The 14,295-nt window shown below is 40.1% G+C and overlaps 1 protein-coding gene across 1 annotated transcript in view; it reads right to left on the bottom strand.

Annotated features, from left to right (window-relative positions):
• LOC144639395 (allantoicase-like) overlaps window positions 1-14,295 on the bottom strand; it is a 70,192-nt gene that overhangs the window by 13,601 nt on the left and 42,296 nt on the right. Inside the window, exons 10-11 of the mRNA XM_078498711.1 lie at window positions 11,878-11,935; window positions 895-983 (exon numbers count right to left, since the gene is read on the bottom strand). Coding sequence (XP_078354837.1) covers window positions 895-983; window positions 11,878-11,935 — 147 coding nt within the window. The remainder of the gene's footprint in view (window positions 1-894; window positions 984-11,877; window positions 11,936-14,295) is intronic.

The raw sequence follows: 14,295 nt of genomic DNA, 5'->3' as shown, positions 1-14,295 counted from the left end.
AAGAAAATGCTTAAGCGGAACAGTCGTTCCTCATTATCGAACTCCGGAACGTAATGCGCTCGTTATTAGGAACAAATTGTTTAAAAGAGAACACTCGATAAAATCGGAACCATTCAAAAAGGACCATATGTTCCTATAAAGATAAAAACGGAACAAAGAGTTCCCTTTATTCGAAATAAAAAGGAACTTTGTGTTCACATTTATAACAAAAGGAACCCTTTGTTCCGAATTCAGACATCGTTGTTCCTGTTACTGATTTCGGCCTAAATTACAGTTCCTTTAAGTGTATTCTGAGTTTGTTCCTAAAGCAATTAGAGGAACGAAACAGTAAAACTGGCGGAACACCAGCTTTTCAAGAAAGCCATTATTTTTCGTGTCGCATCAGCTAAAATCCTAATTTGAAAAGATGCTAATGTAGGTAATATGCCAACAAGGTGGGCAAAAAAATATCGACGAAAAACGTTGTATTTAAAGCAAAAAAATCTGCTCTCATCAATTTTGGGGAATGTATATGATTATCATCTTAGTTTCTTTGAAATAGTGGGACTTTGCCAGGATTTTACTATCACAAAACGGATAAAAATGTTAAGAGTTTATATGGTTTTTGGGGACACTGGGTCACAAAGATGTTTGTATAAACCTTTATATGTCAGCACTTATTTGCAGAAAGCTGTTCGGTTCTCGGAACAGATAATGTCCACAGACAATCTTGGTGTACATTTTTACGCAAAATGGAGACTTATATTTGATGGATTATAAAAAAGGATATCCAGGGTTTGAATAAACAGAATATGCAAATAGCATTACTCACTGCTTTGATATTTACGTACATGTAATAGGTAATAAAATTATAATGTAGCTATGACCAAGTCAATCAAAAGCAAACTTAAGTACCTTTGTATTGGGCAGAAGGCTTTTCCATGGAAACAAACTCCAGTCTTTAATAGAACCATGAACTCTACTGTTTTTTGGCATCAGGAATCCTTTAGTTCAATAACAATAATGTAAGCTAATCAGTGTACAGGGGAGGAGGAGGAGTTGAAACTACAAGTACGAAACATTTGATTCCCTGATTTCGTGAGAAAGCAATGAGCTGCAGTCATTTCTATTGCTGGTCACTATAACTTCATGACAAGAAACAGATTGTGCAAGCAAGTTTTAACTGTCACAAAAATTACAAGCTTTGTGTGGTTATGTATTATAATAACAGTTGCTAAAGATATTTTGATCTCAGGTTGTGTTTTTTTAAGCTAAGAAACATTCATCGCTCTCTGTCTCAATAAAACAAAGACCAGACAAGACAGAAATTATATAAAACTTTAATATTTTTTAGAATTACTTACAATATTTATCATGTTTTAACACTCCATGTATATACCTGCCAACTCTCACGCCTTAGGTGTGAGTCTCATGCCTGAAACTTTGATCTCACGCCAACTTATGCTTACCAACTAATTTCTCGCGCCTAGTTAAATCAAAGGCCCTTCGAGCAACCTCATGGTAATTCGATGAAGTGTCGTCCTTCCCTTTTTTCCAAATAAGCGTTCAATAATGTAACGGTCTCACTTCATTTTTGTGCTTTGCGCTCTCTGGCTTCGTAGCGCAAATTCTATTTTTTTTCTTTTCACCACCAAAATAAAGTGTAACCTTTGAATGTGTTTTTAACTGTTTGGGAGGCGCTGAATTGCGTTTTGTATTACTTTTCTGTCAGCACATATATTATATACAGGGACCGCGCAGCAAAGATTTCTGAGTGGGAGGGGTTAAACTAGGCTCTTACCGATAGTGCTCGTAAAAAAAAAAGCTTTAAATGCTTAAAGCAGTGCTTGTTTTTTGCCAAAAAAGTGCTAAAATTATGCTGGCTTTTTTTCACAAAAAAGTGCTTGTGGGTTACATAAAAATGCTCACTTTTTTCCCGCTTTTTTTTATCTTAGAATACTACATTTTTCAGATTTTCATTTACATTTTTCAACAACGAAATGTAACGATCGATGTTTGATGTCAGAGTACGCTCCCGAGCTATCTATGCCTTGGCTGGCTGACTTCCATTGTTCCTCGATGACAACGTGGATGACGACATCTTGAAATGAGTGCGATGGACTGAGTTTCTATATGGCAACCGCTGACCTATGAAACCTATTCCCCAGGCCTTCTCGGCTCCTTTGACTAAAATGAGGACAAAATGCATCTTTGGACGCCATAAACAAAGGCAGATTGTGCTTTTTAATACAAAATTATACAAATAATCAGTCGAAAATCCAAATAATGCTAGCAGTGCTATTTGCTATTTTGAATGTGTTTTTAACTGTTTGGGAGGCGCTGAATTGCGTTTTGTATTACTTTTCTGTCAGCACATATATTATATACAGGGACCGCGCAGCAAAGATTTCTGAGTGGGAGGGGTTAAACTAGGCTCTTACCGATAGTGCTCGTAAAAAAAAAAGCTTTAAATGCTTAAAGCAGTGCTTGTTTTTTGCCAAAAAAGTGCTAAAATTATGCTGGCTTTTTTTCACAAAAAAGTGCTTGTGGGTTACATAAAAATGCTCACTTTTTTCCCGCTTTTTTTATCTTAGAATACTACATTTTTCAGATTTTCATTTACATTTTTCAACAACGAAATGTAACGATCGATGTTTGATGTCAGAGTACGCTCCCGAGCTATCTATGCCTTGGCTGGCTGACTTCCATTGTTCCTCGATGACAACGTGGATGACGACATCTTGAAATGAGTGCGATGGACTGAGTTTCTATATGGCAACCGCTGACCTATGAAACCTATTCCCCAGGCCTTCTCGGCTCCTTTGACTAAAATGAGGACAAAATGCATTTTTGGACGCCATAAACAAAGGCAGATTGTGCTTTTTAATACAAAATTATACAAATAATCAGTCGAAAATCCAAATAATGCTAGCAGTGCTATTTGGGATAAAATGTAAAAAAAATGCTCGCAAAGCCAACTAATGCCAAAAAAGTGTTAGCACGTTTCGCCTACGAGTCGTTTCGCTAACGACCAGTTTGCTAATGAGTTAGTTCGATTCGCTAACGTCTAAAGTTGTTTCGCTAACGATCTGTAGGTCGTTTCGCTAAGGTATTAAGTTATTACCCTAACGTCTCTTTCAGTTCTTTTTATTCAACAGTAGAACAAAGCTTCAGTCACCAAAGAAAGAGAAACGCTGAAAATAATTTTGAAATCAAGACAATCGAACTCACCTTGGTAAACCATGTGTAAATCTTTTAAGAGCTAAAATCACACTTATGAAGCGCGAGGCACTAATTAACTTGCTTTGTCCAGAAAGTCACAAGTATAAACAATAAAAAAGTCGATAACAAAGCTGAAAAAAATCACACTTACCTTGCGCGCACCACTGATTAACTGGTATTGTTAAGAAACTTAAACTGTAAACAACTTACTTCTCTTAAAAAAAACGTGTGTGTAACAAAATATAGTAAAATTATGGTGCGTGGCAAAGGAGACCTTTTAAGGTCTACTTTGCCATAATTGTTTTAGTTAAAAAGGGAACAGATTTTAATCTGTGTCCTTTTAAACTTTACTTTATGTTTACTTTCCTCACTAAACTTTCAATCAATTGTGAAGACGCTTCGTTTACAAAACCTCACTAAACTTTCAATTATGTGAAGACGCTTAGCTTCAATTAAAAAACCTCGTCAAACTTTTATTCAATTGTGAAGAAGCTTTGATTACAAAACCTCGCCAAATTTTTTATCAATTGTGAAGACGCTTTGATTACAAAACCTCGCCAAACTTTTAATTAATTGTGAAGACGCTCCGATTACAAAACCTCACCAAACTTTTAATCAGTTGTGAAGACACTTCGATTTCAAATAAAACTGCTGGAGCGATCTGTGGTCATAGCTTAAAATATAAAAATGGTTTAAACAGATCTAAAAATATAAAAGGATACTCTAAATTTTCGATCGCCTTCTGCGGTCTTCTTCAGAGAATGATGGATTTTTGCAAGGTTCGCAGAATTCTAATAAGTTGCATTGACGTTATTGTTCGTTGCCCCCCTGGGGAGCAACTAGCGATGTCTAAACCCTTGGGAAGGGCGCTCTTTCGTTTATAGTGTTTTTGTTGAGGAAAGAATGTAAAGACTCCAGAAACAGTCTTTTGTTCTTGCTGCCTACACCTGTTTCAAGAATTTCGGCGTAACTTGGATGTATGTCGTGGCCGATTTCTGCATGATGTTTAATCGCGGAGTTGATATTTCCGTTTGTTCCGGGTTTGTGTTCGGCCTCTTGCGATTTCCAGCTTCTTTTGCTTTCCCCAACGTATGCAAATGAGCATGTCCTGCAAGTCACTTTGTATACAATTCCTTTCAACCGCTCCTTATTCGGTCGGTCCTTGGGCTTTTTGAAGATATTTCCTAACGTCCGTACTGGTTTAAATGCTGTCTTGATGTTTTTGCGGCTCAAAATCCGTCCAACGGGCTCCGACGCTCCTTTCACATACGGGATGGACGTGTATGCCTTTGGATTTTCCTGGGTTCTTGGTTGCGTGTTTGTTTTGTTTGATTCGCCAGCTGACTTGATGAAGCTCTCGGGATAACCGTTAGCTTTTAGGTCATTAATAACGCGTTGTTGCTCGTTTTGTTTTGCGCGGTTGTTGATGGAATGCACTTAGCTCGGTCCATTAGAGTCTTAACGACAGCTCTCTTGCTTTGCGCTGGGCTGTGTGAATGGAAGTCTAAATACTTGCTCGTATGTGTGGTCTTGCGGTATACACCCACCTCGATCCTACCATCCTCATTAATGGTGTTGTTGGTGTCCAGGAAGGCTATGCTGTTCTTGCCCATAGTTGTTGTAGGCATCTCCACTGTAAACTGAATGTTGGTGTTTATCGAGTTTAAGTGGCTGTGAAAAGCTTCAACACCGTCCCTCTTAATGCACGCATTCGAATCATCGCCATAGCGGCGCCACCAATTTGGTTGAACGGCCAAGGTTTCTAACGCTTTCTCTTCAACTTCTTGCATTACAAGCTCTGCGATCACCGCACTGACTGGTGATCCCATGGCACATCCCGATACCTGGTGGTATTGGGTTCCCTCGAATACAAAATAACTGTTGTGCAGCAAAAAGGAGAGTAGATCCAGGACCTGGCCTTTAGTCAGCTGTGTATGAATTCTCCAATTGTCAGATCCCTCGAGTTTTCGCTGAACGATATCTATAGCCATGTCGATTGGTATGGAGGTGAATAGTGAAACCACGTCAAATGACACAACCAGCTCTTCATCAGTCACTTCCTGGTCACTTACAAACTCTGCAAACTGTTTATAATTAGCGTTCTTGACAGAATATTCGGTTTCATTCACGAGGTGCTTCAGAAGGGAGGCCAGATACTTTGATAGTTCGTAGGTTGGCGCGCCAATACAGCTGTTTATGGGCCTCAGTGGTATTCGCGTTTCTGTGTTTTCCGGGAGAGTGACAACTGTACAGTTGTCATGAACAAAACTGACTATCATAACCAGGTCCAGGAGATGTTGCAAGATCAGAACGTCTACAATAACGTCAATGCAACTTATTAGAATTCTGCGGACCTTGCAAAAATCCATCATTCTCTGAAGAAGACCGCAGAAGGCGATCGAAAATTTAGAGTATCCTTTTATATTTTTACATCTATTTAAACCATTTTTATATTCGATTTCAAAATCTCGCCAAACTTTTTAATAATCATACTACAAAACTGCGCTAATAAAACTTCACCAAACTTTTGGTCATTGTAATTTGCATATGTTCAGTTAGCAGACCCAAATTGGCCGATTGTTGAAAAAAAGCTGGGTGAAATAAGCTTTTGATCACCCATACTTCGACGACGACAATGTTGATCAGTCTTAAATGTTACGCGGAAGATTGGGAGACTTGACCTTAAGTCTTCCAGTCCTCTTCGGACAAACATGGAGACACATCTAGCTATGTTTTAAACTGTCGTGTTTACGTCGTTGAATTTGATGGCATGCACCTGGGCATCGCCAAAAACAACGTATGAAAGGAGTCTTTAATGCGGATTGATTTGCTACTGTAATGTTCTATCACTATTTAAAATATGAATCTTCATAAATCGTTAGCGAAACGACCTACGGCTCGTTAGCAAAACAACTTCAGATGTAGGCGAATGGACCTAACTCGTTAGCGAACTGGTCGTTAGCGAAACCACTCGTAGGCGAAACGACCGGATACCCGGTTAGAGCCTAGGTTAAACTCGAACGCGGAAGCGTGATCCGACTAGGGGGATCCGGGGGCATGCACCCCCGGAACAATTTGGATTTCAATTTCTCTCAGATACCGGAAAATGCATTTGAAAAAATTTAAACTATCAACGCTTAAATTTGTTTTGTAAAAGTATTGTCTTATACGTCAAAACATTGCGATAAAGAGACGTTGCTCCACAAAACGCTCAATATAGCTACTCACTGAACCTTTAAACCTTACATCAAGACACGAATTGAAGCACCGGCAACTGAAATGATACCAGAACGAATGAAAACAGAAAAAACAATTTCACTTTCATTGTTACAAAATGAATTACCTTTAGCATGAACTTGAAAACAAGCCGTATCGTCTTGTAAACTTAATTAACCCATTTGTTCGGATCGAAACTGACCAATGATGAAACAGGCCTTTTTCAAGAGAAGTCCCTCGCTATTCAATAAAGGGCATCCTGTAGTAGGCTAATTATAACTGATTATAACTGAAAACCTTTAAGATAATTGTCCGCATTTACTTGATCTTCATGTATCTAAGTTGAAGGCCTGTCTATTTTGGCAATAGTAACTGCTGTTACTACTTTTCAAACGTAAAACAATAATATGGAGTTCAGAAACGAAATATCAGGCTCCGTAAAAATAGATTTTGACAGGATGATGAAGCCTGGTTTTCACTAACAATAATATGGAGTTCAGAAACGAAATATCAGGCTCCGTAAAAATAGATTTTGACAGGATGATGAAGCCTGGTTTTCACTAGCAAAAAATACATTTTTTTTGCTTTTAAAGCAAAACCGTTGTTTCCCGTACAAACCCTTATAAATCGAATCTTTGTAACACAACACCGCTCATAAGCAAGAGTCACGTAAAAGGTAATCTGATAGAGAGCTTGGGCCGCCTGTGGGCTTAACAAATTATTTGGTGTCAAGTTCCTTGGCAAAAGTTAATGTTTAGCGGAGCTTTTCAGACCCCAGGCTCCGCCTAGCCTCGCTCTCGCCCGCGGGCTCACAGCGGGCATTAGTGCCAGGTACAAGCATTGTTTCGTTCCATCGTTCTTCGCACCGTTTCGTACTCTCTGTAGTCCGCTTTTTCGCGTGTCCTTCATGGTTTTCTGTTATTCAGGTATTCTACAATGTCTCAGGCGTCCAGCAACGCCCCGGCCGTACTGCAAGCGTCCGTGGCCACGGCTTCATTCCGCTCAACAGCGCCACAAGTGTCTTGTGTGGTATCGTACGCCACAATGCCTTCCTTGCAGACTTCAATGGCCGCCGTTTCGTCCAGCTATGCTGTTCCCACTCGGCCGACGACATTGGTTAGCCTTCACTTAACCAGGACACACGCGCCGATTTGGTTTGGTGGTCCGTCTTCCTCCGCGATTGGAACGGTACCAGTTTCTTTACATCACCTCGTTGGTCACAGCTCGCAGATCTCCAGGTCTCGACGGACGCAGCAGGTGTAATAGGCTAGGGCGCCTTCCTGGACGGCCAGTGGTTTTCGGGTTGCTGGCTTCCTTCACAGCAGTCTGCCAGCATCGCGTTCAAAGAGCTTTTCCCCATCGTGTTGGCCGCCCACGTGTGGGGCTCGTCTTGGCGCGGACTCCGGGTTCAGTTCTGGTGCGATAACCAGGGTGTGGCTGAAGTGATATCCAGACGCTTCTGCTCAGATGGTCCCCTCGGGGGTCTCCTGCGCAGTTTGTTCCTAGCCGCAGCTCGCCACTCCTTTTGGGTCTACGCCATCCACGTGCCCGGTCGCGCTAACTCCATTGCTGACGCTCTCTCCCGTTATCAATTTCAGAGGTCCCTGGCTCCCACAGCTGCCATGGAGCCCACTCCAGTTCCTGGCCAGCTCCTGATAGATCTCAGCTCTCTGCTCTCCACCAGCGGGTGACTCATCTTCTTCGTAAAAGCTTAGCCCCCTCAACATGTCGCTCTTATGCTTCAGGCCAGCGCCGCTTCATAGAGTTTGCACTTCCTACGGTCTCAATCACCCCTCCGGTGTCCCATTCCCGGCTTAGGAATCGACCCTGGAACTTTTCGCCTCTTACCTGTCGTCATCTGTCTCCTATCGAACCATCAAGTCGTATCTGGCTGCTGTTCGTTCTCTGCAGATCGAAATCGTCTTGGCGACCCGTTGACGACCACGACCCGTCTCGAATGTGTACTCCAGGGTATCAAACGCTGCCAAGCTTCCAAAGCTCCTTCTCGTCCTCCTCGTCTTCCCGTGACTCGTGATCTCATGTTGCCGATCCATTCGCTGTTAAACCTCACTGCTGCAGATGATGCTATGCTCTGGGCAGCCTTCTGCACTGCCTGGTTTGGTTTTCTGCGTGTCAGCGAGTTTACGACCCCACCTTCAGGCTTCGACCCCTCTGTTCATTTGTCCATCAGCGACCTGGCCGTGGATCGCCCACGTCAAGCTTCTGGCGTTCTGCTGGTTATTAAAGCCTCGAAGACCGATCCGTACCGCCAGGGTGTGAATCTGTTCCTTCCTCGCACTGGGGGTGCGCTTTGTCCAGTAAGCAGTCTTTCTAACAGGACAACTCGGATTAATATTAATCGGATTAATATTAATCCTAATGATTATTATAATCCAGTTATAGATTATTATAATCTAGTAATAGATTATTATAATCCAGTAATAGATTATTATAATCTATTACTGAGGTTTGAGCCGTGCCTTAATCTATTAAGATTAATATTAATCTTATGTAAGATTAATATTAATCGGATTAATATTAATCTTAATAATAAATCTCAACAACGCAATCCGAAGAGCTTCCGAAGATTGATCTAAGGCGGCCTTATCAATATCTTATACATTCTTGGACCCTTTTGCTTGGTATCTAAATATAACAGATATCTGATCAGTAAAATTAACAAAGAAAAATGTAAAAGGTTTCACACAATCGTAGAAGTGCTCGATGCAAATACATGCAGAGCGGAATACTATAATTAAAGATAGAAACTTCACGGACAGTTACTCACACACGAAGCGATCATCAGACTGTGCCGTTAGATGCAGGTGAAATACAATTTAAACTACGTTCATGGAGGACGGTTGGAACAGAGACAGGATCGTTCCAACCGTCCTCCATTAACATAGTTTAACTGTATTTCACCCGCATCTAACGGCACAGTCTGAAGATCAGTAAAATATAAAGATATTTTTTAATTAGTGCGTCTGCTGAAAACAGTAACTGTTTGCAATTTGTTTAATGAGCTACTAAACAATATTTTAAATAAACGTATCTTTCGATTTGCTGTTATCTGAACATTCACGGGCTTTTATCGGGATTATAATAGAGATTAATATTAATCCAGATTATAATATTAATAATAATCTAATCCTTCCAATTTTTTGCCGTGCCTTAATCTATTACTGGATTATAATAATATATTATTGGATTATAATAATCTATTACTGGATTATAATAATCTATTACTGGATTATAATAATCCTATTATAATCTATTATTATTATAATCCGCGGATTAATATTAATCCGAGTTGTCCTGTTCTAACTACCTTCATCACCGGAGTAACAGCGCTGGCCCTCTGTTCCTCTTCTCCGATGGGACGCCTCTGTCTCGCCTTCGCGTCACGAATCGCCTTTGTTCCCTTCTGGCTCAGGCCGGGGTTCAAGGCAACTTCTCCAGCCATAGCTTTCGCATCGGCACCGCCACTTCTGCGAATGCCGCGGGCCTTCCAGACTCGCTGATCAGAACTCTGGGCCGATGGTCCAGTGACGCTTACTTGCTCTATGTCCATACCTCGCAGGACACGCTCCGTCAAGCGGCAGTTCAGCTGGCCTCGCCCTCGTAGCCGTGTCTCGTTATTCGGTCTTCATTAAAACTGTTTTTGTTTCTGTAGTTCGTTCCGCCTCCTGTCTGGTCGCGTTGCCCCCTCCTCCCCTAGGGATGCAAAGGGCCAAGACTCCCTCCCCAGGGGTTTCTAGGTGCCTGGAGCCCTCCTACCCCTCTCGGGCTCGTCGGTTTGGTGTCGGTTTCCATAGCAACCGTCCAAGCACCTCCCACTTTGCGGGTCCCTAGCTCCCCAGGGGGTCCAGGACGCGGGTGCCTTGTCCCCTTTGCATCCCACGCCACTCTTCGCCGTCACGCCGTAGCGAAGCGCGAACATTAATTGTGTTTTGGATATTTAGACCACAGGCGTCCCAAGCTCACAATTCGAGAAATCGATGGAATAAACGATTTATGTAAGCGTATGAATGATTTATGCGAGCGTATGAATGATTTATGTAAGCATATGAGTGATTTATTTAAGCGCATCGAGTGGGATGTGACTGCTTGAAGTGCGCGGTGTTGTGTTACAATTTAGGCCGTTGGGGATTTGAGCGCTCTGTTTTCACTAGCGATGCATGCACAAGCGCAAGAATAACAGAAAAAATTTTTACGCCAAAGTTAGTATCCATTTTAATTCATTTTGTGTTTTTAGAGCTCTTGGAAATATTTTTAATGAATATTGAATTCGGCTTTCGTATGATATGAAGAATTATGCAGATCTCGGAGGGTGTAATCCGCCTCAGCCTTCGGCGGATAACACCCTACTCGATCTGCATAATTCTTCATATCATACTTAGCCTCATCCAATAATTGCTTAATAATAAAATACTTGTGAATCATGGTGTCGTGAGATAGCACAAAACCTTCAGCAAAACTACTGAATTCCTTTTGCTTGTTATACTTTCTATCACTATAGCTAATGATAAAAATACTCGTTTGTATTTTCTGAAGTACTGCAGTAAAAATAAAAACTCACAAAAACACAAACATTAACACTAACTCTTTGTACAAAATATAACACTAGCTCAAAACACTCTGGTGAAAGGAAGATTTTCATTCTGTACAACTGTCACTGATCATGACATTAATTTAACCACCAGTGGTATCATCTTGGTGTAGAGAGGCAGTAATTGGTAATAATAAACTATTTCGCAAAACTACTGAATTCCTTTTGCTTTTTACGCTTTCCATCACAGATTTCAGATTTCAGATTTTTATTATTTCACACTATTTACAACAATTAAACAATATTAACACTATTTACAGAAAATGCAATAATAAAATAAGGAAAATATACAATAGATACAAAACCAAAATAAAATGTGCTCAGTGACCAAAGAAGCATAAGCTATCGCGTTGGTCACTGACAGGTTAAAAAAAAACAGACAAGACACATAAATTACTAGAAATAATAGAATATAAATAACAATAATAGAATATAATAATAGAGATATAATAATAGAATATAATAATAATAGAATATGAATCACTATAACTAATAATAAAAATACTCGTTTGTATTTTCTGAAGTACTAAAAAGGTCGTATAAACTGAACACAGTTAAAATCAAAGCAACTTAAATAAACAATGCAACAGTAAGCCATGTAGATCAGAGGACACCATGTGCTTTTCAAATCAATTTGCTTTAAAGGACTAAAATTCCAAACATAAGCTGGGCAAATAAAAGAAACTTGAAAGAAGTTTTGTTTTAGATTAATTCTCATTCAAGAGGAAACTAATAATATATGCAAAAGCTTCAGAATTGTTTGAAGCCGTGAGATCCCGATTCACGCTAAAGGGCTGTCAAATTAGAGAAGGGAGTCTTCTCTTTTGCAGGGTAGTAAATGTTGTTCTTACCTTCTATAACACAAGAATCTGGGAAATTGCCTTTGAAGTGAGAAGTGTCAATTTCAATCTACAAGAACAATAATTAAAAAAGATTCAATCTGTCAGTGATCTGTTTTTTTTGTTTAATTAAATAATTCAAAGCAAAAGAAAACAACAAAACAGAAAAAGACATTCCCATTTTACAATACAATATTAGCTTACGATTACCTTAAGTAAAATCAGATTCGCGGATTTCCAATAGAACACAGCTGAGTTTCTACTAACAGATGTAAGCATAACCACACTGACCTACTATTGGTAATCGCGCAATCTGATTGGCTACACAGGTGCCTACTATCAACATTTAGTAGAAACTCAACTGTGTTCTATTGGAAATCCGCAAATCTGATTGGTTCTCCCACTGTTTTCTATTCGCCGATAGAAAACAGTCGCGCGCGCGTAGGTCTTTAAGCGGTAAATTTTCTTTATTTTTGTTTTCAAAGTGCACAATATTGTAGGTTTTGGACTGCAATCCTTTAGAGTTTCTACTAAAACAATTAGTCTACTCGCCCTCGTTTTCTATGAGCGATAGTCAACTCGGCTGCGCCTCGTTGACTATTTGCTCATAGAAAACTCGGGCTCGTAGTCTAATTGTTAAGTAGAAGGCTCTCAGAGCGCGTGCGTAGTCTTCGCTGAATTTTATCAATCAAAACCTTCAATAAATCAATTCTGGCGATATTGTGAGTTTAATAGATCGGTCAGTGGGTTATGCTAACACAATTAGACGGCTCGCTCTCGGTTTCTACCGGCTTTTGATAGTTGGCTCGGGGCTTCACCCCTTTGCCAACTATCAGCCGGTAGAAACCTCGAGCTTGCCGGCTAATTGTTAATTATTCCCTCATAGGTGCACTTTGTAGTTGAGCAGACCGGCTGTTGTGCTTTCTGATCGCAGGTATCCAAGCTTCAGGAATTTCAATTCCGCTGTCTCTATTAATAGATGTCCTGTCAGCCAAAAACGATGGGACGGGATAGCCTGGGCCTGCTGCAATACCGCTACGATACTGTTGTTAGGGTCACCAATATCGCAATCACAAAATCTTGGAAAAATCTACGATCTGCATGCCAAACGTAAGTTCAATTTTGATGAAGTTACTACCTCTATTTTTAAAAGCAAAAATTATAAATCTGGAGATGGAGAGACCTCATTATAATCTGTCGAATTCAAAAAGGAATAACCGGCACGCATACATGCATGCACAGGCGATGACGCTTTACAATGATCCCAGAAATTGCATGTTTCTTATTCATTTTAATTTTTATTTGCCTTGACTACAAAACGAACCTCCAATACATTACAAAACTACAGTATTATAAGATAAATACATTAAATCATTATGAACTTCGTCATTTAGCAACAGAAAGGCCCAGGATTGATTTCCACACCTAGTCGATACTGAAGATTGTGTGACATTTCCGTATTGAAATGGTCTGAACTCTGAAATGTAATGAAGTCAACACCGCTTACTAGAATCACTTACATGCATTTATGCAACTTATCAAACAAAACATTTTAGATCAGCTAAATCAGCAATAGGGTAGAAGTTCTTTCTGAACTCTGGCTTCTCGTACAAATAGGAATACGGATACCGTCACTGTGTTATTTTTAATGGCTTGAGATAAATACCCGAATAAATATTATCAAAAGCAGTAAAAGGAAGATGGCGAGTCGCGAAGGGAAAAGTTAAATATTATCGACAACAATGCATGTCAAAGCAAACAATGATTTCAGATAGCTCACCTTTGCAATCTAATCAAGATACTGCTGCCATCGGTCTCCCTTTTGGAAAGGTTTCAAAAGTTATGACACTAACCGGCCTTCACTCGTCAAATTCAACATCAGTCAACTTAGTCTGCCATCACGTATGCCGACTTCGAATCCACGTACAACGGTAAAAAAGTTCTTTAAGCGAGCTCACAATTATCCAGTACATCATTCTCCCCTGACCCCAAAACTCCGTTTAACTGTACGTTACGCGTTTTGCCGATGGATGCTCTTAAAGTTGATTCATACTCATTGACAATCAAAGATGGCGTACCGAAACTGAGTAAACAACAAAGTGCCTAGTTTCCAGTGCTACTCGGTTGGAGTAATCTTTCACTCCTCACACGGCCGTCCACCGGGCCATAGCATATAGGCGTCACCGCCTAAAAATAAGGGGATGATCAGAAAACTGACAACAAGAAAAAAAAAAAAAAAAAATAGGCTCAACAAATCAGTAATTTCTTATCCTTTGAATCTTGGTCTTATCCTTTTTACATCAAGTCAAAACTTGTAAGACTCAACACTTTGAGCTTAATTTCGCTTCAGTTTCAGCATAATATAGTAGTCTTCATGACAGCCGTGGAGATGTAAACAAGTACAATGTAAACGCTTGCTTTGTTCGACTT

This window comes from Oculina patagonica, chromosome 2 (genome assembly GCF_052425735.1).
Source record: "Oculina patagonica isolate OP01 chromosome 2, crgOcupat, whole genome shotgun sequence".
Lineage (NCBI taxonomy): Eukaryota > Metazoa > Cnidaria > Anthozoa > Scleractinia > Oculinidae > Oculina > Oculina patagonica.
The sequence above is the reverse complement of the archived record's forward strand: the minus strand, read 5'-3'. Positions and strand labels throughout refer to the sequence as shown.